The 26,391-nt window shown below is 43.5% G+C and overlaps 1 protein-coding gene across 1 annotated transcript in view; it reads right to left on the minus strand.

Moving 5' to 3' along the window:
• The window catches only part of DNAH10 (dynein axonemal heavy chain 10), a 148,662-nt gene that overhangs the window by 104,854 nt on the left and 17,417 nt on the right, over positions 1–26,391 (minus strand). Inside the window, exons 7-17 of the mRNA XM_024758684.1 lie at positions 25,067–25,224; positions 24,112–24,342; positions 20,419–20,609; positions 19,097–19,295; positions 15,366–15,560; positions 10,094–10,270; positions 9,178–9,303; positions 8,120–8,292; positions 7,375–7,526; positions 855–1,019; positions 45–252 (exon numbers count right to left, since the gene is read on the minus strand). Coding sequence (XP_024614452.1) covers positions 45–252; positions 855–1,019; positions 7,375–7,526; positions 8,120–8,292; positions 9,178–9,303; positions 10,094–10,270; positions 15,366–15,560; positions 19,097–19,295; positions 20,419–20,609; positions 24,112–24,342; positions 25,067–25,224 — 1,975 coding nt within the window. The remainder of the gene's footprint in view (positions 1–44; positions 253–854; positions 1,020–7,374; positions 7,527–8,119; positions 8,293–9,177; positions 9,304–10,093; positions 10,271–15,365; positions 15,561–19,096; positions 19,296–20,418; positions 20,610–24,111; positions 24,343–25,066; positions 25,225–26,391) is intronic.

The following is a 26,391-nucleotide window of genomic DNA, read 5'->3' on the forward strand; positions in this document are numbered from 1 at the left end:
AAAAAAAAAAAAAAAAAAAACATGCAATATGAACATTAACTTACTTCAGGATGAGCTTTGTCAAGACCTCGTAAATTCTATTTTCCCAGTATTCGTAGTAGGAGGCCAGCTTGGGGGCCTTGCCCGTGTTGGTGTGGATAACCAGCCCCTCGACTCTGGTCAGTAGAGGCCCAATGGCGAGATACCACCTGACCATGTGGTCCACATCTTTGGCCCTTTCTTGTTCAATGTGCTCAAAGAATTCCTTCATGCCTGCAGTGGAAGACACCAGTTACAGCTCTTCACAAACACGGGAAGGGACATTACTCAAGAAGCAACCCAAACATTAGCTGTATATCTTGCAAATATGAAAGCAGCCTCCGATCTTGACCAAAAGCAGAAAATAAATCAACAGCACCCGAAGCGAGACACATCCAAAGCAAAAAATACATGACAACATGGGAATGAATGCCACTTGTGCATGCTTTGCCTTTGGGCAATCTTGCTTGTCTTAAATTGCTTGTTAACTAATCCTGAGCTCCTTGTTGATTCGTCCAAGACAGCTTAAAATCCCCTGTTTGAACAAGTAAATGTGAGCCCATAAAACACAGTTCACCGTACTGTTACAAAGTTATTGACAAAAGTACTATTGATTTTCATAGACTTAGGAATTTGTAAAACTATGTAAGCAATATATAAAACACAGCAAAAAGTAAGAATTACCCACGATCTTTTCAAGTAAATGCCTGAGATCATGAGGCATGTTTTTATTCCATTTGTGGAATAAACTCGTGTGTGTGTGTGTGTGTACACAACCATACCCAAGAGGTTTTTCCATTCCTTCCATAATCAAAGAAACAAGAAGTCAGATCTACCTGGGAGTTCTTCCTCACTTTTAGGTGCTGGATACTTAAAGAGATCTATGGATTCTATTAAGGTAAGTCTGGAAGAAATGTCATCTGCATTCTTATGAATCTGGTGGATGAGGGACTCAAATTTCCCAACGGCCTGTTTGCACCGAGTTATGTACTCAGCAATACCTTCGGAGAAAAAGACAAAGAACAAAAGAAAGATAGCTGGCTTTCAACTCTTCCTTTCCATATCCCTCCCGCCAACATCCCTTCACAAGAAGGATCGTGCTCCTTCCATCCCCTTGGGTCTTTGAGGTGACAAAGATCCACGTGGTCCCTGGGGACTGGAACAAGGAGCCAGCGCTCAGGATCAGCCAAGCGATACATTTCTTCTGTTTGCTTTTTAGCATCATCGTATCTGAAGCGCGGTGGGGAGAAAAAGGAGGTACAACCCTCTTGCCTTCTCATTGCCATGGCAACACAAACCCTCCACTACATGCAACCCTGCCTGCAGTTAGGCAACCCTCTGGCCTGTTGCTTAGAAAAGTAAACAGCAAGAATGTGAATAGTAAACCCGAGTTAAGCACTTATGATCAGTTGGGCGATGGCCTAAGCATGTGACATTGATTACACGGCTGAATTCTTACAACAGCCCTATGAATCGGGTACTAAGATTATGCCCATTTTAGAGATGAGGAAACGGAGCCCCCGAGAAGTTGAGTCACATGGGTAGAAGCTGGACTTTTAATCCAGAGGTTTCACGCTGGAAGCCACAGTCCAAACACAAATGTTCTCTGTACAAAGGAGAAGGGAGAAAGGGGAGAAAAGGAAATGACAACGAAAAACAGGGAGAAGATTTGGCGCAAGGGAAGGGAAAGAGGAAGAAGGAAAAAAAATAACATAAATGCCTTGTTTATTTTTAAAAGTAAAGGAAGAAGAAGTATGTACTTTTCCTTATTACTCCTGCTAAATACAACTAAGAACCCTGCACATTAGCCATAAAACAAATATGAGACGCTGAAAGGGGGAGAGATAGCCAACCAGCGGGGACCCCAGGATCCGAGGAATGATGTGGTGATGTAGATCTTTTTCCTGGGATCTATATCCCAGACCTGGGATCTTTTTCCTGGGATCTATATCCCAGACCTGGAGCTGAAGGAGCCAGCGACCCGTAAGTTCCCCACACATGCACCCAAAAAAGGCCTCAAGAAAATCCTGTTTTCTCTGACCAAAGTACCAGGAAAGGGACACCCTAGCAAGACAAAATTTTAGACAATAACTGCTCTGCTCCAGCCAAACACCACAGATAAAAATGTGACCCTGCCCTCACCCATGCCAGAAGGGCCAGGTGGAGGGGGCCTAGACTTCCACCCTCAGAATGTTATAATGAGGTGCCCCAAACCCCTGTCCCCTTATGCCTGCCGTGGTGGCATCAGAGGAGGCCATGGAGGTAGATGGGACTTTCACCTCCAAGGTCCAGCCACGAGCGCCGCCCCCTGCCACCCCACAGTGTCAGTGGAGACTGCAGGGGGGCTGGGACCCCCATCCCTCCCAGCAGTTATGTGGAGCTTCCCCTCGACTGTCAGTGAAGGCTGACTAGGGAACCTGGATTTCTACTTCCACCTGACAGTAACAAAGGGGAAATCAAGATATTCTCAGAAGGGAAACGAGGCGATTACGTCACCAGCAGACCTATGCTGCTACAGCATAGGATGTAAGGATGGCCGCAGGAAAAAGGATGGCCACAGGGAGTTTTGTAAACAGAAAGGACCCAGTAAGAGAAAGACCCTGGGAACATCAGGGAGGAAGAACGAGCACAGTAGGTAAAAATATAGGAAAATACAATAGTTTTTTCCTTCTCTTCTTGAGCTTCCTAACTTAGGTTTGATGGTGGCAGCAAAAATTATAACACTGTCTGTTGTGGTCCAAAATGTATTTAGAAGAAATATTTAAGATAATTATATCATAAGTGGGAGAGGGTAAGGGGAGTTAAGGTTTCTATACTTTACTCAAACTGGTAAAATTCTATAGATTTCTATACTTCACTCAAACCAGTAAACTGTAATGCTATGTATATGTCACCTAGAGCAACCACTAAAAAAACGCTATAAGAACACTATAGATAAATCAAAATGGAATTAGAGAAAATGTTCAAGTGGCCCATGGAAAGGCAAGTAAAAGAAAAACAGAGAAACAAAAAGAACAAGCAGAAAACAAAAAGATTGACAGACTTAAGCCCTAACAAATCAATAATTACATGAAATGTAAATGGTCTAAATGCACCAAGACAGAGTAGGTTAAAAACATGACCCAACTATATGCTGTCTACAAGAAACTCATTTCAAATACAATTCCATCAGCAAGTTGAAAGTAAAGGATGGAAAAACATATACTGTGCAAATATTAATCAAAGGAAAACCAGAATGGATATATTAATATTAGGTAAAGTAGACTTTAGAACATAGAAAATTATCAGAGAGAGTTGAATATTATATAATGATTAAAGGGTTTAATTCATAAGAAGACATAGCAATCCTAAACTTGTATGCATCAAAACAACAGAATTGTAAAATATGTGAAGTAAAAAATGATAGACCTGAAAAAAGAAATAGGTAAATCCATGATTATAATTGGACATGTCAACATTCCTCTCTCAGTAATTGACAAAACAACTAGACAGAATATCAACAAGGATATAGAAAAACTCAACAACATCATGAACCAACAACGTTAATCAACATTTATAGAACGTTCTACTCAGCAAAGTAGAATACATATTCTTTTCAAGTGGCCACAGAACATAAAACAAGATAGACTATATCCTGAGCTGTAAAACAAACTTCAACATATTTAAAAGAATTGAAATTACACTGAGTATGTTCTCCAACCACAGCGGACTCAAATTACAAAACAATGACAGAACGATAACAGGGGAAATCTCCAAACACCTCGAAACTAAACAACACACTTTTAAATAATCCATGAGTCACGGAGGAAGTCTCAAGGGAAATTTTTCAAATATACTTAATTGAATAAAAATTAAAATACAACTATCAGAATCTGTGGGACACAGCTAAAGCAGTGCTGACAGGGAAATTAATAGCACCAAATGCATACATTAGAAAAGAGGAAAGATCTCAAATCAATGATCTAAGTTCCCGCCTCAAGAACCTTGAAAAAGAAGAGTAAGATAAATCCAAAGCAAGCAGAAGGAAATAATAAAGATAAGCAGAAATCAGTAAAATTAAACACAGAAAAACAACAGATAAAATCAATGAAACAAAGAGCTCCAGTAAAACTGACTAGTCTCTAGCAGGACTGAAAAGAAAAAAAAGAGAAGACACAAATTAACCATATCCAGAATTAAATAGGAGGGATCACTAAAGATGTACAGTCTTTAAAAAGATAATAAGGGAGCAACAAGAACAACTCTGCACAATAAATCCGACAACTTAGATGAAACGCACCACTTCTTTGAAAAGCACAAGCTACACAACTCACCCGATAGGAAATAATCACTTGAATAGTCCTATAACTATTAAGGAAACTGAATCTGTAATTTCAAAACAAACAAAAAAAGAAGAACAAAGAAAAGAAATCACTACACAAAAACCTGCCCATGAACATTTTTAGCTTTATTCATAATTGCCAAAATGTGGAAGCAACCAAGATGTTCTTCAACAGGTGAACAGATAAACTACAGTACAGCCACACAATGGAATATTATTTGGTAATAAAAAGAAATGCACAATTATATGGAGGAACCTTAAATTTTATTGCTAAGTGAAAGAAACCAATCTGAAAAGGCTGCACACTCTATGATTCTAATTATATGACATTCTGGAAAAGGCAAAACTATAGAGACAATAAAAAGATCAGTGGTTACCAGTCTACCCAATTTCAAGACTTACTCTGTAGCCACAATAATTAAGGCTTCAAGGCCCTGTGATATTGGGGGGACAGACACATAGATCAATGGAACAGAATAGAGAACCCAGAAATAGACCCATACAAACATGCTCAACTAGTTTTTGACAAAGGTGTAAAAGTGATTTAATGGAAAAAGTTAGCCTTTCCAACAAACAATGCTACAACAATTGGAAAAAAAAATGAACCGCAACTTAAGTCTCTCATTTTGTACAAAAAAAAAAAAAAAAAAAAAAAAAAATCAAGATTGATCACAGTCTTAACTGTAAAACATCAAATTATAAAATATTTAGAAAAAATAGAAAAATTTGGGGTTCTAGGGCTAGGCAAAGAGTCCCTAGACTTGACACCAAAATCATGATCCATAAAAGGAAAAACTGATAAATTGGACTTCATCAAAATAGCTCTTGCTAAGATGCTATTAGGAGAATGAAAAGACAAGCTACAGAGTGGGAGAAAGTATTTCCAAACCACATATCCAATAAAGAACTAGTATCTACAATACATAAAGAACTCTCAAAGATCAACGGTAAAAAAGCAAGTGATACAATTAGAAAATGGGCAAAAGAACAAAAAAAAAAAGACATTACACCAAAGAGGATATATAAAGGCAAACAAACACATCATTAGCCATTACAGAAAAATGCAAATCAAAACCACAATGAGCTATCATTACACAGCTATCAGATGGCTAAATTTTTAAAAATAGTGACAATACCAAAGGCTGGCCAAGATCTAGAGACAGTGAAATGTATATTGCTGGTGAGAATGTAAAATGGTACAGCCACTCTGGACAACACTATGACATTAAAAAAAAAAAAGACTAAACAAACAACTAATGAATATAACAAAAAAGAAGCAGACTCACAGGTATAGAGAACAACCTAGTAGTTACCAGAGGGATAGGGAAATGGGGAGGGGCAATATAGGTAGGGGATTAAGAGGTACCAACTATTATGTATAAAATAAGCTACAAGGATATATTCTACAACACAGGGAATACAGCCAATATTTTATAATAGCTATAAATCGAGTATAACATTTAAAACTTGTGAATCGCTATACTGTATACTATACTGTATACATAACTTATATAACATTGTACATCAACTATTCTTCAGCTTTTTAATTAAAAAAAAGACTAAACACACAAGTACCATACAACCCTGGGCATTTATCCCAGAAAAATGAAGGCTCATGTTCACATAAAACCCTGTACACAAGTGATTCTACAGCACAAATGTATATTCATAATAGTCAGACCTGGAAACAACCTATATATTCTCTAGGATATCTAGGTGAATGGTGAAACAAACATTGATACCATACTGTTTTTTATTCACTGATAAAAAGGAACAAACTGTTGAAACAGGCAAGAACCTGGAAAAACCTCCAGAGAATTGTGCTGGGTGAGAAAAGCCAACACCAAAAGGGTCATATAATATTTTATGTAACACTCTTAAAATGACAAAATTATAGAAACAGAAAACAGATTAGTGGCTGCCAGGGGTTCAGTAGAGGATGGGGATAGGAGGGAAGTGGGTGTGACTTTAAAAGGGCAACATGAGGAATCACTGTGGTGTGGAAATGTTCTGTGTCTTGACTATATTGATGTAAAAATCTGGGCTGTGGTTTGCACTACAGTTTTGCAGAAGTTGCTGCTGGGGGAAAACCAGGCAAAGGGTACCCAGGATCAGTGTGTATTAATTCTTGCAACTGCGTGTGACTTTGTAATTATCTCGAAATTAAAATTTCAATTTTAGGGCTTCCCTGGTGGCTCAGTGGTTAAGAATCCGCCTGTCAATGCAAGGGACACGGGTTCAAGCGCTGGCCTGGGAAGATCCCACATGCCGTGGAGTAACTAAGCCCGTGCGCCACAACAGCTGAGCCCGCGCTCTACAGCCCGCGAGCCACAACTACTGAGCCCGCGTGCCACAACTACTGAAGCCCGTGCACCTAGAGCCAGTGCTCTGCAACAAGAGAAGCCACCGCAGTGAGAAGCCCGCGCAACACAACAAAGAGTAGCCCCCGCTCGCCACAACTAGAGAACGCCCGCGCGCAGCAACGAAGACCCAACACAGCCAAAAATAAATAAATTTATTTTTTAAAAAAAATTTCAGGGCTTCCCTGGTGGCGCAGTGGTTGAGAGTCTGCCTGCCGATGCAGGGGACATGGGTTCGTGCCCCGGTCCGGGAAGATCCCACATGCCGCGGAGCAGCTGGGCCCGTGAGCCATGGCCGCTGAGCCTGCGCGTCCGGAGCCTGTGCTCCGCAACGGGAGAGGCCACAACAGTGAGAGGCCCGCGTACCGCAAAAAAAAAAAAAAAAAAAAAAAAAATTTCAGTTTTAAGGGAAAAAAGCAAGTCACTTTATTTTTGGAGGAGAAAGCTCTGGGTCAGTCGAATGTCAAAACGGCACCCTGTCCACTCACCTTCACCCCTAACTAAAGCCTTGAGATGGATTCCATGTTCCACAAAGTGTACTTTACTGATGCTGAGAACGTATTTGTTAACCATATCTACATACATAGAAAAATTATAATTCAACTAAGACAATCTAAAAGAATGATTTTTTATATCCCAAAGTCTAAAAGGCAATAGATAGATGAATTATATTACCTAGTGAGTTCCAGTTTAACCTCTTATATCCAGCCCTAAACACTCTTACTAATTCCTGGGAATGGTCATCAAGGAGAAGAGCCTCTGCCTCATTTAACGTTCCAATGAGCATGTGATAATGATCCAACATACGTTGTATCCCATCCGTGTACCTGCACATTACAGGAAAGTCACTGACGTGAGAAAAATACAATGAAGCTCATAAAAAGATTAATAACCTTACAGATAGGATACAAAAGACCATTAACCAGACTAAAAATTTTAAAGAATGCCACTCTTCCCACTAACTTTCTTTTTGGAAAATATTGGTTACTTTTTATTTAAAAATGTTACTTACAGGGAACTCTACTCAATACTCTGTAATGACCCACATGAGAAAAGAATCTAAAGAAGAGTGGATATATGTATATGTGGAACTGATTCACTTTGCTGTACACCTGAAACTAACACAACATTGTAAATCAACTATATCCCAGTAAAAATTAATTTAAAAAATGAAAAAGTGAAAATGTTATTTAGGTTAACATGAAATAGATTTATCATTATTTTTAGATGAATGAATAAACACATATTTTAAACATTTCTTAGTTTTTATTTCTAATTGGCAAATATTGGCGGTTATAAAACCCACAAAAATGAAAGCTCTGGCATGGGTAGGGGGCATGTTTTCAATAATTTTGAAGAGCGCAAAGGGGTCCCAAGACAAAAAATGTTTACTGTTGATTTAAGAGAAGAATCTTCTTACCTAAGAAATTTGTCTTCCTGGAGGGCAACATTCTTTGCTAATTCGGGGACAGGGAACCCCAGCTGTTCCAGGTACTTTGCTTCATTAATAATCTCCCTGAGAGCAGGTGAAAAGTTGATTGCAAAACCAGCCCCCCTGTCAGAGTTCTGGGCTTCATCACCAGCAGCAGAAGTCTGTGGGAGAGACAGTGTTTTTACAAAACATCGTGGGAAGGGCGGTCCAAGAAGCAATTAGATCAACGCAACCCAAGTTAAACGTGAATTTGAAAATGATCAATGGAGGGTCCTTGCTGCCCTGACAGACTGGGGAGCTGGACAGAACTAGCTAGAATTCATATTTTGTTTGGTGAACAGAGTTTTTAAAGAATTCGATTTAGTCGCCCACGTTCGAAATTTGGGCAACTGAAGGTAAAAATCCAGAAATCTGGTTTCCCTTGAAAAACTGGAAAAGCTGATGATAAATGGCAAACAGACTGAAGCTGGGTAGCAGCTGCCCCTTTTGAATAGGACACAAGCTGTCCAGTTCCTGACAGGCCCTACCTGGCCTCTTCACTCCTTTTAGTACCGAAGAGTGAAAACCGCCAGGCCCAGGTCTTCCCTTGAACCTCCTAGCTAGTGTTTATTTACTGAGCAATTGCCATGTGCCGGACCCTGTGCTAAAGATGCGGCTGAATCATGGGAAGTGACATTTTTCTGTAGGTTAAAAATGATCAACTGTCAGCTGTTTCATATACAGTTCAACTAATACTTTGCATGTTTCTGATCCAACTCATTTTACAAACTGGGTCACTGGAGCTCAGAGTTAAGCCACTTGCCCAAGGAGTCAGGAGGGCTGCCTAACCCCAGCGTGTTCCCTGACGGTGACATTTTGCTTCCTCCATCTATTCTCTTTCTGCCTCTCTTCTTCTCCCGGGTCAGCCTCTGCCCTTCTGCGCCTTTGATTTTGGAAATACCTCGCAACTTCATGAGAGTCAACACATCAGATCTCAAGGAAATAGTAGTCACCACCACCTTACGTGGCCACCCCGGAATCTAGGACGCGGATCTAGAAAGACACACCTTAGTGAGCAGACTCTTCCTCATGAGAGTCGGCAGGACCTGTTCTGTCGTCTCTTTCCACTGCTTATACTTTTCATCTTCGTAGTTTTTCATTGTCCTACCCACTTCCAGATATTTTTGCTTTACCTACCAAAGAAGTCAGGCAACGGTCATTTTGTCATTGAAAATAACATTTTTTCGTCTCTCTTAAAAAAAAATTATCAGTTAACACATTTTGCAAAAGGAAGCAGGCAGATATGCACAAACGTTGGAGGGTTGGTCTGCCATGGTAGGGCTTGAAATCTCACAAACCTCAGCCCGTGGGTTTGCTGCAGCCCAGGAGCTAAGAATGAAGGAACTCAAAAAGAACAACAGTGCTTCATGACGTGGAACAAGCATACGAAATTCAAATCTCGGCGTCCACAGTGATGTTTTATTGGAACACAGTCACACCTGTCTGTTTACGTGTTATCGACGGTCACTTTCTTGCTACAAAGGCAGAGCTGAGTAGTTGCAACAGGGGCCATCCGACCCTCAAATGCCTAAAATACTTACTCTCTGGACCATTAAAGAAAAGGTTTCCCACCCCCTGTGATATAACAGACAAAAATGCATGGGTGGGGGAGGGAGAGTATTATCAGAAAGTTGCTGGTCACCCTCTGGAGAGGCTGAAGATCAAGGTGGGGGGAAGTCATGTGACTGCCACCTGGAAGATGTCACAGGTAGGTATGGAGATGAGGTCCCCAGGGACCACAGAAAAGACCTTCTCAATTGCAGACATGGATTTGAAATTGAGCTGTTTTTACGCAGGCAACTCTGCGTAGCCCACTCCATGCCGGCAGCCACCTGGACTGAAGGATCAGCGCCCAGGGAGGCCGCCCATCTAGAATTGAACCGTGAAATACAAAAGGGGACATTTCCAGCAGAAGCAACATACTTCTCTTCCTCTATCACTGTTCAAGATCTCCTCTACTTCTTGAAATCTGAGGATGGTGTGCTTAATCCGGAAGAACAGGGACCGTTCCCAGTAGATTGCACCTGCTACGGGCGGGTGATTCTTATACAGCGGTGGGTTGTCGAGGTTCTGAACAAAGATTTTGTGAACAATGTCAATCTGCAAAGCAATCAAACGTAAGTGATGAGAGAAGACTTAACTTGAGATCTGTATCTTTAAAGTATGCCGTAAGTGATAAGCGTCAGTCTGTGAGCCAAGAGAAGACTTAACTTGAGATCTGTATCTTTAAAGTATGCCGTAAGTGATAAGCGTCAGTCTGTGAGCCAAGAGAAGACTTAACTTGAGATCTGTATCTTTAAAGTATGCCGTAAGTGATAAGCGTCAGTCTGTGAGCCAAGAGAAGACTTAACTTGAGATCTGTATCTTTAAAGAAATGAACATGGAACGTCAAGAAACAGTCTAAGGTACAGAATAGGGTTTTTACTACTTATTATTTACTACGTTTTCCTATACTCTGTAGGAATTTTTTTGTTTGGTTTAAAACATGCAATGATCCGGGCTTCCCTGGTGGCGCAGTGGTTGAGAGTTCGCCTGCCGATGGAGGGGACACGGGTTCGTGCCCCGGTCCGGGAAGATCCCACATGCCGCGGAGCGGCTGGGCCCGTGAGCCATGGCCGCTGAGCCTGCGCGTCCGGAGCCTGTGCTCCGCAACGGGAGAGGCCGCAACAGTGAGAGGCCCGCGTACCGCGAAAAACAAAAAAAAACATGCAATGATCCAAACTGCCTTATACTTACAGACTGTGTACAATCATTTGACCAACCTATTGGAAGTTCTGAAATCTGTTCTAGACATGATTGGTGGCCAGGCCTGCGCACGTGCCACTGAGGTTTTATAATTATCTATCATGTAATATTTTTTAAATTGTGGTACAATATGCATGACATAAAATTTACCATCCTAACCATTTTTCAGTGTACATTTCAGTGGAATTAACTACATTCATGTGTTGTGCATCCAGCACCATCATCCATCTCCACAACTCCTTTCATCTTGTAAACCTGAAACTCTGGGTACACATCAAACACAGTAACTCCCCATTTCTCCCTCCCTCAGCCCCTAGGAACAACCTTTCTACTTTCTGTCTCTATGACTTTGCTCTAAGTACCTCATATAAGTAGAATCATAGAGTATTTGTCTTTTTATGATTGGCTTATTTCAATTAACACAAAGCCCTCAAGGTTCATCCATGGTGTAGCATATGGCAGAATTTCCTTCCTTTTTAAAGCTGTATAATATTCCATTGTAGGGACAGACCATATTTTGTTTATCCATTCATCTCTCAATGGACCCTTGGGTGATTTCCAGCTTTTTGCCGTTGTGAATAGTGCTGCTACGAACATTGATATTCAAATATCTCTTCGAGACTCTGCTTTCAATTCTTTTGGGTATATACACAAAATGGGATTGCTGGATCATATGGTCTGGGCTTGCATTTTAAAATAAGTATTTCACACTCTTATGTGAGTAATTAGGTGTCAGAGGCAAAACAATACCTGCCCCATTAAGGGTCCTGATCCATTCCTGACAAAGAGGAATTAGGTAGCAGATGGAGTTAAGGTGGCCAGTCAGCTGACCTTAAAATAAGGAGATTATCCCGGGTTATCTGGGTGGGTCCATTGTATAACAAGGGTCCTTACAACAGGAATGTGTATGTGAACACACCCGTGACCTTCACACATGGGTAGCTATGACTACTACACTGTTGTCACTGTGATTATTCCTATGACTAACCCACTCAGGGTCCATCACAATGTGAGGCATACGATATTGTACTTCATAAATTCTTACTGAATTTCTCCACTAAACAAACAAACCCACTTCGTTTCAGTAGTTATACGACATGCTTATTTGGGAAAGGTACAGTTTCTCTGAATTTAGATGAGAAAGACAACAGTGTGATCCAACTGTTTACATTTTGCCAAGTGTATTTTTACTGCTACAGCAGCCATAGATTTTTCAGTTACCTCTTTACAGTATTGTGCAAGAATGTCATTAAATTTCATCATCATTTGTCGATTAATGGCCTCCCGTGAACGAATATGCTTAAATTTTAAAAGCATGTCAAATGCTGCTTCAGCTGATCGAAGTGTCTTAAAAGATTCGTCAATAAAATTTTTTGCTTCTTTCTCAATAATCTGCCAAGCAAACAAACAAAAAAAGCCCAGAAAAAAACCCTTATGACCCTGTTATTACCCCGCAAAAATAACAAATTACCTCACAAAATACCAAATCAGTGCCTTGAGAAGGATTTGCATTGTGCTTTGGTGGAAGCTGAGATCTAGTTAAAAATGGCAGACTGGGGACTTCCCTGGTGGTCCAGTGGGTGAGACTCCGTGCTCCCAATGCAGCGGGCCCAGGTTCGATCCCTGGTCGGGGAACTGGATTCCGCATGCATGCCACAGCCAGGAGTTTGCATGCCGCAACTAAGGGTTCACATGCCACAACTAAGAAGCATGCATGCCACAACTAAGAAGTCCGCATGCCGCAGTGAAGATCCCCCATGCCACAACTAAGACCCAGCGTAACCTAAATAAGTAAATATTAAAAGAAAAAAATGGCAGACCGGCTGCATTGGTTTTCTGCTCTCTCTCCTCCACTAGTTCAAAATGATAGAAAAGGAAATCTTTAAAGTATTAACTCATATAGACAAAGAAACGGGAGAGGAGATAGTTCAGGAATTTTTGGAAGGAGAGTAACTAACTTTACAAAAGGCAGAGAATTACTACCTAACGCTGGCAATGGGTGGGGGAGGCGGGGGGCACCTGTTTGTCCCATGGAAACCTCTGGGAGGCTGAGCATTCGAGGGCACCAGGCACCAGGAAGGGGAGGGGCAAACAGAGGATCCCTTCTCCACCCCACACAGCCAGGCCACTCAGTACACATACTCTATATCTCCATCCCCAGCCCACCCTATGCAGAGTGGAAGGTTAATTCTAGAAAAATTAAATCAGAGTGATATCAGACTTCTAATAACACTGGAAACTAGAAACCGATAAAGAACATCTTCAAATTTCTGAAGAAAAGTTATTTTCTACCTTGAACTCTATACCTACTATTTAAGAATTCACACATGCAGGACTCAAAAGAAAATGCAAGTCCCATGAAACCTTTCTCAGGAAGCTACTAAAAAATGCGCTCCAGCAAAACAACAGAGCAAACAAGGAGAGGGGAAGCTGTGAACTCTAAAAAGTAGGATCCAACATAGATGAGAGAAGATAGGAAGTCCTAGGGCAACTGCTTCACAACAGGTCTGAGGAGCAAACAATCTAGACTGGAGCAGAAAGACAGCAAGCTCTGGAAGAAAGGTCTCTGGAAAAATAAGAGCACTGCTATGTCTCAGCAGATGGAACCCACTCTTGATAGGTGTGTGAAAAAGATGTCAGGGCAGTAGGAAAAATTAACGGTGTACATGTAACTAACCAAGCAAATGCAAATAAAAGCAATGATTAACTCCAGGAAAAATGAAGGGTTGGACAAGAAAGGTTGTATGGTGGGACTTCCCTAGTGGCGCAGTGGTTAAGAATCCACCTGCCAATGCAGGGGACATGGGTTTGATCCCTGGTCCGGGAAGATCCCACATGCTGAGGAGCAACTAAGCCCGTGTGCCACAACTACTGAAGCCCATGCACTTGAGCCTGTGCTCCGCAACAAGAGAAGCCACTGCAGTGAGAAGCCTGAGCACCACGATGAAGAGGAGCTCCCGCTCACCGCAACTAGGGAAAGTCCACGCGCAGCAACGAAGACCCAACACAGTCAAAAATAAAATAAATAAAAATTTTAAAAATAAAAATAAATAAACATTAAAAAAGAAAAGAAAGGTTGCATGGTTATGATGGGCTTCTTGGCTCAGCAGTGAAAAATATCTGCATAGACATAATGAGTAAATGCTGACCATTAATGTAACCAAAAGCTATTTAAAACTGTGTCAGGGCTTCCCTGATGGTGCAATGCTTAGGAATCTGCCTGCCAATGCAAGGGACACGGGTTTGAGCCCTGGTCCGGGAAGATCCCACATGCCGCGGAGCAGCTAAGCCCCTGCACCACAACGACAGAGCCTGAGCTCTAGAGCCCATGAGCCACAACTACTGAGCCCGCATGCCACAACTACTGAAGCCCCCGCGCCTAGAGCCCGTGCTCCACAACAAGAGAAGCCACTGCAACGAGAAGCCCACGCACCACAACAAAGAGTAGCCCCCGCTCACCACAACGAGAGAAAGCCCGCGCGCAGCAACGAAGACTCAAAAATAAAATAAAATTAAATAAATCAATTTTAAATAAATTTTAAAATAAAAATAAATAAATAAAATTTAAAAAGCTGCCTGCCAAGGCTGACTGTGCTGTTTCTGCATGTAGCCCCCTCCTCCATCTATAAAAGCTCTTGCCCACTGACCCTCAGTCGGGGGGAGTTGGCCTTTGGACAGGAGTCCACCCCCACTCCTGATTGCCGCCAGCCAAAATAAAGCAAACTTTCCTTTCCACCAACCTTGCCTCTTTATCGGCTTTTGCGCAGTGAGCAGGGGATCCCACTTTCAGTTACAATATGAAAGATGCTCCGGGGTTATCAAAACACTTACTTGAAACATAAAATGGGGATGCTACTGATGGTGTTCTACACAGGAGGCCGAAAAGGTGAGCGTGGTGGGCCATCCTGTCCATGCCGTATGCAGGGAGGTCGTATTCTCTCTGACCGGCCCTGACTCACACACACCTAGGGCCACAAGCTCTTATACCACCTCCCCACCTTCTCTCCTTCCCTAGCTCAGATCCACCTACGCTGCAGCCAGAAAAACCCTCTTTGGTATAAGTCTGATGACATCACTGCCTTGGTGAACAACCTTCAATGGCTCCCTACTGCTTACTAAATTAAGTCCCATTCTTCACCCCAGCCGCTCTACATCCTCTCCAGTTATACACCCAACCCACCTTGGTAGCCATTCTAGGGTGTCTAGCTCGCTTCAAACTTATTCCACCTGGGGAGTAGGGGTGGGGACAGAAGACACTGAGAAATGTTCGTTTTTACCTTATGCTCTTCTGCATTGTTTCCATTTTTCACCAAAAAGCAGGTATCCCTTTTTATGATTTAAAAAAAAAAAAAACCAAAAACCCTAAACGTAACTAAATAACCCAACAGATTTAACATGGAGAAAACATGGTATCCACTTCCAAAATCGAATCGAAGGATGTGTTACTTGCCAGGACTTCGATCTTGAAGTCGTCCATCACGTAGCTCCAGTCCTGGGAGCACTTGATGCTGAAGGGGTCAAAGGTCAGGCTTTCCATGGGGGTGACCAGGCTGTCCACCCTGCACAGCACATTGTCGATGCGCTTGGGATCCCCAGTCACTGCTTTTAGCTCTGAACCAAATATGTTGTAGAATTCCTCCATGACCTGTCCGATCAAACAAAACATGAGGAGGTCACCACTTGGGCTTCTCGTTGCAGTGGCTGCTCTAACGACCAGCGGGTTGCATATCTAGGTTTACCTGAGGGCAAGAATCTGGTCACACAGGTAGCCTCCTCCCTTTGGAGTACCAAAGCCTAATCCCTTTGGTACTATGCCCACTGCACAAAGGACCCATTCCAGATGGCCTGACGCAGCTTACAAAGTCTGCATGCTCAGGCCCCTACCTACTGCTTCCACGTCCAACCATACTGCTCTCCCCCTACCGCCTCGCAGCCACCCCGGGCCTCTTTCAATCCCACGTTCCTTTCTGTCTCAGGGCCTTTGCACCTGCAGTGTGAAAATGCCAGATACCTACTACTCATTATTAAATATGCCTTCATCAAGTCCGACCCTTTGGAACAGGCCACGCCCCTGTGCACATTTCCACAGCCCCCTCTAGTTCTTTCCTAGCACTCACCTCAGCTGTAGCTATGCATCTGTGCGATTATTGTCTACCATGTTTCTCTTCTACTGGACTGTAAGTTCTATGAGCCATAGACTACGTACAGACGGGGCTGGCTTCATAGGTGTGGGACCCGGGCAGGCGCACAGGGCCCCAGGCTCCAGAAGGTCCCGTGCTGGGTTTAAGGCTCTGCTGTTACCATCTTGAAATTCTCAATCATTTTATCTCTGAACTTGTGTTTCGTAAATGAAGTCTCAGGGGACAATCGGGCACATGTGTGAGCAGAGGCGATAAGTGAAACCTGCGTGTGCGCTGTTCACAACACCCCACTGACATGCAGCATGTGGGGTCCCATGAGCAGAGAATCCCGGTGGAGCCACAATGCACGAGAGTTCAGGGAGACTCAGAGCCAGTACCGGTCAGCGTGTGGCAGCTACGGTGAGTACAGGAGGACACCAACAGCTCAGAGGCGCCACCTTCTCCTTTCAAAACAGAGCTCGCTTCCAACGCAGAAAAAAAAGGCTAAGAAACATACCCGACCAAGGAACCCTACCTACCATATTGCTTCTCACCCCTGTACTTCACCGCATTGGCCAGCTATTCACGCTGAAAATGACGACACAGAAGGAATGATGGAGATAGGAAAACCCACAACTCCTTTTCCTTTCAGCCTTCCTTCCCCACCAGTGAGCTGAAGCAGAGAACGCTGGTGGAACTGCACACATCAAGAAGTGAAATGAAACCAGCCGAGTTAGTCATGTGAAGCATTTACATCTGCACTTAAGAGCTGCGAAACAGGGACTTCCCTGGTGGCGCAGTGGTTAAGAATCCGCCTGCCAATGGGTTCGAGCCCTGGTCCGGGAAGATCCCACATGCCGCGGAGCAACTAAGCCCGTGTGCCACAACTACTGAGCCTGCGCTCTAGAGCCCGCGTGCCACAACTACTGAAGCCCACACGCCTAGAGCTCATGCTCCGCGACAAGAGAAGCCACCGCAATGAGAAGCACGGGCACCACAACAAAGACACAACGCAGCCAAACAGAAATAAATAAATAAATTTATTTAAAAAAACGAAAGAGCTGCAAAATACAAACTGTGTCATTTCAGTGATTCCACACACCAGACAAATGCCCTCCTCTTTGCATGCTAAGCTGACACTGTACAATATAAAGAACCGTAAAATTCATGCAAATAATTTAAATGTTTACTTTTCTTTTACTTTCTTTTCTTTACTTTGCTACAGTCGTAACAAACCAACAAACAAGGCCATGCCAAGGCGAGACATGTCAGAAGGAAAAGGTTTTATATTTTAAGACTTTTAACAGCATTTTTTTCCTGCTTATTGAATAAGGAGTCAACATTTCTGTTTGCACTGGGCACAGCGGTCACAGAGCTGGCCCTGGTCTTTGCTCATCATTTCTCTAGCAGCAAGGACAAGTGCCTGGCACGTTGTGAGTGCTTGATAAATATTCAGAGAATAAATGAATGGATGGACCTTCGTGAGACAAGGGCTGGCTAACTGAACCCATCAGCCACTAAGCCTTGCGGACATTCATTCCAAAGAGAGTGGGATCAGATCAACAGGAAGCACTGGCAGATAGACGGGCAGTCACTGTGGCCATGGCAGGGATGGCGTGGCTTCAGGGGAGAGAAGGTCTCTGATCGCCTTTGAGGAATTCCAACATTTAATGCAAAGACAGAGGGGGAAGATTTTGCAAAAGACACTGAGAAGGCGTGGCCAGAGTCAAAAGAAAACCAAGACATGGAAGCAACCTAAATGTCCATCGACAGAGGAATGGATAAAGATGTGGGGGCTTCCCTGGTGGCGCAGCGGTTGAGAGTCCGCCTGCCGATGCAGGGGACACGGGTTCGTGCCCCGGTCCGGGAAGATCCCACATGCCATGAAGCAGCTGGGCCCGTGAGCCATGGCCGCTGAGCCTGCGTGTCCGGAGCCTGTGCTCCGCAACGGGAGAGGCCACAACAGTGAGAGGCCCGCGTACCGCAAAAAAAAAAAAAGAAGATGTGGTACATATATATACAATGGAATACTACTCAGCCCTAAAAAAGAATGAAATTTTGCCATTTGCAGCCACATGGATGGACTTGGAGGGTATTCTGCTAAATGAAATCAGACAGAGAAAGACAAATACTACATGATAATCATTTACATGTGGAACCTAAAAAATACAACAAACTAGTGACTATATAACAAAAAAAAACAGACTCACAGAGAACAAACTAGCTGTTACTAGAGGTGGGGAGTAAGAGGTACAAACTGTTAGGTTTAAAATAAGCTACAAGGGGCTTCCCTGGTGGCGCAGTGATTGAGAGTCCGCCTGCCGATGCAGGGGACACGGGTTCGTGCCCCGGTCCGGGAAGTTCCCACAAGCGGCGGAGTGGCTGGACCCGTGAGCCATGGCCGCTGAGCCTGTGCGTCCGGGGCCTCTGCTCCACAACGGGAGAGGCCACAACAGTGAGAGGCCCACGTACCGCAAAAAAAATGATAATAAAAAAAATAAGCTACAGGGATATATTGTACAACATGGGGAATATAGCTAATATTTCATAATTATAAATGGAGTATAACCTTTAAAAACTGTGAATCACTACACTGTACGCCTGTAACTTATACAACATTGTACATCAACTATATTTCAATTTTTTTTTAATTAAAAGATAAAGAAAACCAAGGGAATTCCCTGGCAGTCCAGGTAGTTAGGACCCGGCGCTTTCACTGCCGTGGCCCCGGATTCAATCCCTTGTCGGGGAACTAAGATCCCGCAAGCCTTGCAGTGCAGCCAAAAAAGAAAAGAAAAGGAAAAGAAACCAAAAGCAGGGGGAGAAAGAGGGCTGTCACAAAACTCAAGGGAGAGCTGCAAAGGTCAGGTGTGCTCTGGGACATTCCGGCACATTCTGTCTGCTCTGCAGGCTTTTCTCCTGGCCAGACCCTCTCTGCCTCCCACCTGACACGGAGAGGCCCACTGTGAAAAAGCCAAACTGCCTTCCATCGGGCAAATCCCAGCTCTAACCACCTTTGCATGCATTGAAGAGAACGCCACCACCAAGCCCCCCACCCCACCTGCAGGACGTCGTAGAGATCCTGGCAGATGGTGGCCATGTAATCTGTTCTCTCGAACAGCCGTTTCCGATCAAACTCCCACCGAGCTTCTCTCCCTGAAGCCTCGATCTTGGCCCGGATGTCGAAATAGGCCTTTTTCCACATGTTGAGGGTGTTTCTGGCCTCCAAGGTTTTGTGTTGCGCACTCGCTCGGTTTTCTCTGGGAAGCAAAGAGATGCTGTGATGGGCAGGAGGGTCTGAGCCGTAGGGGATCTGAGCCACGCTCCCCACTCCCCAGGGGAAGGAGGCTTCTAAGGGGACAATTCTAAGCAAGGAGCGGAGCCCCTCTGATGTCATGGTCTCACTGCAGAAACCTTCCCGGGTGAGCTGCTGTTCTGATGAAACTGGCAGGGATGTGATTGGTGGGGTTGCAGGCAGGATTCCAAGCCGCGGCCCAGGCTAACCTTTGATGCAACTGCCCCAAACTGCAATGTGCAAAGCCTGGTAGGCTTTCTGTTTGAGCTGGAAGGGGAGCAGGTGGACTTGGGTCCTAAGCCGGAAGCAACAGCGGAGTAAAATGATAATGCTGAGATTTTGGTACCTATTTCACTTATATAGATTGTTTTTCAAGAAAGTTAAAAAAAAAAAAAGGGAATTTCCTGGTGGTCCAGTGGTTAGGACTCCATGCTTCCACTGTAGGGGGCACGGGTTCGTTCACTGGTTGAGGAACTAAGATCCTACATGTCGAGCAGCCCGGCCAGAAAAAAAAAAAGAAAGTAAAAAAATGATCCGTGTCTCCTTCCACATTTGATCCTCAGAGGCTGTTCCACCTGAGGGGGTCTGGGGTCCAGGAGTAAGGTTCCCTTGGACGATCTGCCTCGGTCTCTCCAAGGATAACCAAGGAAGACGGTCCTGAGTAATCCACACCGTGGAGCATTATTTGGCCATAAAAAGGAATGAAACACCGATGCAAACTACACCATGAATGAACCCTGAAAACATGATGCTGAGGGGGAGGGGCCGGTCATAAAAGACCACGTGTTGTATGATTCCATGTGCATGAATGTTCAGAAGAGGCGAATCCACAGAGACAGACAGTAGATCAGTGGTTGCCCAGGGCTGGGGGGTTGGGGAGGGTGGGAGTGAGGCTAAAGGGGACAAGATTTCTTTCTGGGATGAAGAAAATATTCTAAAATCATTGATGGCTATGGATGCACATCTCTGTGAATATACTAAAAGCATTGAATTGTACTTTTTAAACAGGTGACTTGTATGGTGTGTGAATTATGTTTCGATAAAGTGGTTTAAGATCTTAAGAAAAACACAGTGCCTTTACTTCTTACCTGAACAAAGTCCGAAGATTCACCACTTTGCAGACTCTCTCCGCGATTTCCCAGGCAATGCGCTCCATGAGCGGAATCATCCTCTCGTCTTTATTGTAGTGTCGGGAGATGATCCACACCATCCTCAGGGCACTCATCATGGAGGGGATTGTTTCCAAGACAACGTGAAAGCTAGATCCATGCGTTATGTTCTAACCGGAGAGGCACATGTAAAAGAGAGAGCAAAGCAAGCCACCTTCGCCTTGGGGCCAACAGTGTAAGAAAGCAAGTAGTGTGCAGGAAATTCCCCTTCTTTTTTCTTTCTTTCTTTTCTTTTCTTTTGTATTTAAAAGGTATTTTAATTAAACGCAAGTGTATTTCTGGGTTTTAGTACTTTCAGGAAAAAATGGGCTTCTGTTTAAGGTCTCTCAACTTAAAAAAAAACTTTTTTTGCATCCTTTTTCATATTCTTTTCCATTCTGGTTTATCACAGGATATTGAATATCACTCCCTGTGCTGTACAGTAGGACCCTGTTGTTTATCCATTCTGTATATACACAGTTTGCATCTGCTAATCCCAAACTCCCACTCTTACCCTCTCCCGCTTGGCAACCACCAACCTGTTCTCTATGTCCCTGATTTTGTTTCTGTTTCATAGATAAGTTCACTTGTGTCATGTTTTAGATTCCACATATAAGTGATATCGTGGCATTTGTCTTTCTCTTTCTGATTTACTTCACTTAGTATGATAATCTCTAGTTGCATCCATGTTGCTGCAAACGGCATTATTTCATTCCTTTTTATGGCTGAGTAGGACTCCATTGTGTATATGTACCACATCTTCTTTAGCCATTCCTCTGTCGATGGACACTTTGGTTGTTTCCATGTCTTGGCTGTTGTGAATAGTGCTGCTATGAACACAGGGGTGCATGTATCTTTTTGAATTATAGTTTTGTCTGGATATATGCCCAGGAGTGGGACTGCTGGATCATATGGTAGCTCTATTTTTAGTTTTCTGAGGAACCTCCATACTGTTTTCCACAGTGGCTGCACCAACTTACATTCCCACCAACCGTGTAGGACATTCTTCTTAATTTTAAAAAAGTCCTCATTATGGGAAAAAATGTTTAACAAACAAAAGAAGTTTGAAATAGGTCTGTAGGTGCTGACACGGAAAGATAAGATTTACAATTAAAGTTAATAAAGCGGGCTTCCCTGGTGGCGCAGTGGTTGAGAGTCTGCCTGCCGATGCAGGGGACACTGGTTCGTGCCCCGGTCCGGGAAGATCCCACATGCCACGGAGCGGCTGGGCCCGTGAGCCCTGGCCGCTGAGCCTGCAAGTCCGGAGCCTATGCTCCGCAACGGAAGAGGCCACAGCAGTGAGAGGCCCGCGTACCGCAAGAAAAAAAAAAAAAGTTAATAAAGCAATTTGCGGACATGTATACGAAGTATGGTGTGTATATACATATTATATACATATATAATGATACTATATTTAGTGGCAAGAGTGCCACTGAATGAATCAAAGCTAGCATTCTAGAGGTGACCTAGAGGTGCCAGTGTTTTCCAGGGTATGCGTCCCCCAGCTGGAAGGGAGATGATTTTGACAGCACTCAAAACTTTTAAAAAATATAGAGACTACCGTGGTGGCGCAGTGGTTAGGAATCCGCCTGCCAATGCAGGGGATGCAGGTTCAATCCCTGGTCCGGGAAGATCCCACATGCCTCGGAGCAACTGGGCCTGTGCGCCACAACTACTGAGCCTGCGCTCTAGAGCCTGTGAGCCACAACTACTGAGCCCGCGTGCCACAACTACTGAAGCCCGCACGCCTAGAGCCCATGCTCCGCAAGAAGAGAAGCCACCGTAATGAGAGGCAGAGGCCTGTGCACTGCAGCAAAGAGTAGCCCCCACTCACCACAACCAGAGAAGACCCAATGCAGCCAAAAATAAATTAATTTTTAAAAAAAAATTTTAAAATATCACAAACCATATCAAGTCAAATGACACAAGAAAAAAATTTTTTAATAAATAAATATATATACTTATTTTACTGCGTATTAGAAACGACTGGTATATCAAACCCATGACTGCACAGGTATGATTGTTTGAGGCTAAATTACACACACACACACACACACACACGTACAGATTTAAAGTCAACTTAAAGAGGGACTTCCCTGGTGGTCCAGTGGGTGAGAGTCCATGCTCCCAATGCAGGGGGCCCGGGTTCGATCCCTGGTCGGGGAACTAGATCCCACATGCATGCCACAACTAAGAGTTCTCATGCCACAGCTAAGACCTGGCACAGCCAAAATAAGTAAATAAGTAAAATACATATTTTTAAAAAGTCAACTTACAGAAAAATAAGTTTCAGATGCACAGAGGGATGGAAAAATTACAAAAATGATGCATGAGTGATGTAAGCTTGACTCTCACTGATCTCTGCAAGCCACTCATTTTGCAGAGACGATAAATAAATCTCAGAGAAGGAGATGATGTTGCCACTAACATCAACTCCGCGGCAGATTCCACTCGGACCTCAAGCCCTCAGATTTGATCACTTGTTGTACCACTTATACAGGACCACACAGATCCTTATCCGTGGACCACTCGTACAGTTGTTGGACAGTTGCTTCCCCGATGCTACTCTGGACGCGCTAAGTGCTTTGCAGTCATAAGTTCATTTGAACCTTCCAGCAACCATTTGAGGTAGGTTCTCTCATGATCCCAGTTTTCCAGAGAAAGAAACAGGCTCAGAGAGGTCACGTATGCAGATGTGGGATACTCGGGACCTGGGCCTGTACCTCTACAGCGCTTCACCACACACATATTAACCCCTCAGCAACACAAACGGGACTTTCACTGGTCTCATTATTGGGACAAGAGTAACGACTCCGGGCCTTGGAGTATGGTACTGTGCATGGTGCCTCAGAGGGGAGGGGGTCCCGAGAAAGGAAGTTACACTTGTGCCTGCTGGTGGGAATGTAAAACGGTGCGGTCACTGAGGAAACGAGTCAAACATAGAATCTTCATAGATGGTTAAACACAGAATTATCAGACAGTTAAACATGGAATCACCAGATGTCCCAGCAATGCTACTCTTGGGTATATGGTATATGCCCAAACGAACTGAAAGCACAGACTCCAACAAATATCTGTACACTCACCTTCATAGCATTATTCACCATAGCCAAAAGGTGGAAATAACCCAAATGTCCGTCCACAGAAGAACGGACAAACAAAACGTGGTGTATACACACAATGGAACGCTATTGAGCCCTAAAAAGCAATGAGATTCTGACATATAACTACAGCATGGATGAATCTTGAAAACATTATGTTGAGTGAAATAAACCAGACGCAGAAGGGCAAAGACGGTACGATTCCATTTCTATGAAATACCTAGAACAGGCAAATTCAGAGAGACAGAAATTAGAAAAGAGGTTACCAAGGGCTGGCGGAAGTCGGAGTTGTTTAAAGGGATGCTGAGTTTATGTTGGGGATGGTGAAAAAGTTCTGCACATAGACAGTGATAAGGGGTACCCAGTTATGTATTTAATGCTACTGAACTCTTACAAGTGGCTGAATAATAAATATCACGTTATATATATTTTACTACCATTTTTTAAATGCTGAACAAACAAAAGGAAGTTAAATCCGTGTGAAATCTAGTGTACAGAGCTGACTTCCCAAAGTGCAGTGCACCCGGCATACTTTGAAATGACGTTCCACTGTGGAAAGAAACCGCACATTGTCTGAGGCCTCCACGTGGAACTTGAACAGTTCAGTTAAGACAGGCTGCAGGTTTGCCACAAGCATAGAATTGGATTCCTTGATCACATCCAAGACTTTTCTGACTACTGGAAGCTTTGTTTGTTCATGGAGTGCACTTAGGGTGGCATTTCTTTCTCTCCAGAATTCAATTTCGGCCAGAGGACCATTACCCTGAGAGATGACAGGAGCACACAAACAGCATCATCATTAGTGGGGAGTCCACACCTGTGGTTGCTCCTCCAGCGTCCATGCCTCTCTTCCCAAACGCTCTAGTTAGGGGCTAATCCATACAAGGACTTCGGGGGTGGGCACTTGACCTAGGATGATCCAATCAGAGTGAAATCTCAGGGCTCCAGTCGGGAATGGTAGACACTCAGTCTTTCTCTGGACAAGGTGGTATGTGGATGTGGAGTCAGAAACTATTACCAGTTGCCACCATGAAGGAAACCAGCCTGAGGAGGAAGCCCCCTCAGAGAGGAGTTTGGAACCAAGAAATTAACAGAGCAACACAGCTAGAGTGCCAGACTCATGATCAAACCATACCTGAATCCAGAATTGCCTCTAGACTTTTCAGTTATGGGAGCCAACAAATCCTCTTTCGTATTTAAGCCAGCTGAGTTGGGTTTCCTGGCTGGTTTGGTTTTTTATTTTTAGCCCAAACATCCTGACCCATACACAGTATTATCTTTATCAACAGCACAGAGTCATCTACTAGCACAGTAACGTCAGAAAGCCAAGAGTGACATCTTGGGTATGTTTACTTTGATATTTTTAAGGAGGTCACAAAACAGTAAGAAAAGAGGCTAGATCGCTCAGATCCGCAGACTCCTGGCTCATTCTCGGGATGGCAAACATGAACTGGATCAGGGATCTTCAAAAGCATTGCACACATTACCTGAGGCGTCTTTTTTATCTGGTCCTCAAGAGCTACTGATATCTGACTCAACCAGTTTATCACGCACTGCTCCAAAATTTCCACGGTTTCTGGGTCAGCTGCCAGGTCAGACACCTCTCCCTCTACACTGATGCTTGGCATTTCTAACTTGATCTCACCTAGTAGAATAAAAATGGGCAGTCAGCCACTAGTTTGGGGAAAATGATTACAGACAATGTATGTTCCAGTTAATCAGCTGGCTCGTCTCTCCAGACATCAGTATATGGCCTGGTACTTCCCTGTCCTAATAGTTCTATATCTCATTCTCTTTCATTAGAATGTAACTAAAACACTTTAGATAATTATATCACTGCTCCAGTGTTAAGCTCGATCAAAATGATTTAGCTATTTAAGATGGTCCTGAGTTTACAACCTAAGTGATGTCAATTTAAAAACTGAACAAACAGGGACTTCCCTGGTGGTCCAGTGGGTAAGAATCCACCCTCCGATGCAGGTTTGATGCCTGGTCAGGGAACTAAGATCCCACATGCCACGGGGCAACTAAGCCCACGCGCCGCAACTACTGAGCCCGCGCCCTATACAGCCCGTGCGCCACAACTAGAGAGCCCACATGCCGCAACTACTGAGCCTGCATGCTCTGGAGCCTGCGTACCACAACTAGAGAGCCCACACGCCACAACGAAAGATCCCGTGTGCCGCAATGGAGATCCCGCGTGTTGCAACTAAGACCCAATGCAGCCAAATAAAATTAAATTAAATTAAATTAAAAACTGAACAAACAACCAGAGCTCAACAGATATTCGAGAAAGCCTCCAGCATGAAACAGAAAGTCCAAGAATAAATCAGAAACAATGACTCCAGAGGAAATTGAGAGAATGTAAAGAACAGACAAAAAAAATGTTTTAATCCCAACTATTAGTCTCAGAGATTTGAGACAACATGGCATCCAGCAAACTAGAACAGAAGTTTGGAATGTATGGAAAAGGTACAATCACAGAATAAGAGGTCTTAAAAATTAAAAAGATGATAGCTGATGTGAAAAGTCTAATCAAAATTTGTGAAGGTAAAAGTTGAGGAACTCTTCAGGAAAGTAGAATACACAGACAAAGAGATGGAAAATGCAAGTGAAAAGACAGGAAACAGAATCAACAGCACATATCCAACAGGAATATTAACAAGAGAAAACAAAGACAAATAGTGGAGGAAATTATCAAGAGAATTTTTCATACTGAAAGGCTAGGTCTTCAGACTGAAAATACAGAATGCTTAGCAAACTGAATCTCATAGAGTACTTAGCAAAATGAATGGAAAAAGAACCGCCAAAG

This window comes from Neophocaena asiaeorientalis, unplaced genomic scaffold (assembly GCF_003031525.2).
Source record: "Neophocaena asiaeorientalis asiaeorientalis breed wild unplaced genomic scaffold, Neophocaena_asiaeorientalis_V1.1 scaffold77, whole genome shotgun sequence".
NCBI lineage: Eukaryota > Metazoa > Chordata > Mammalia > Artiodactyla > Phocoenidae > Neophocaena > Neophocaena asiaeorientalis.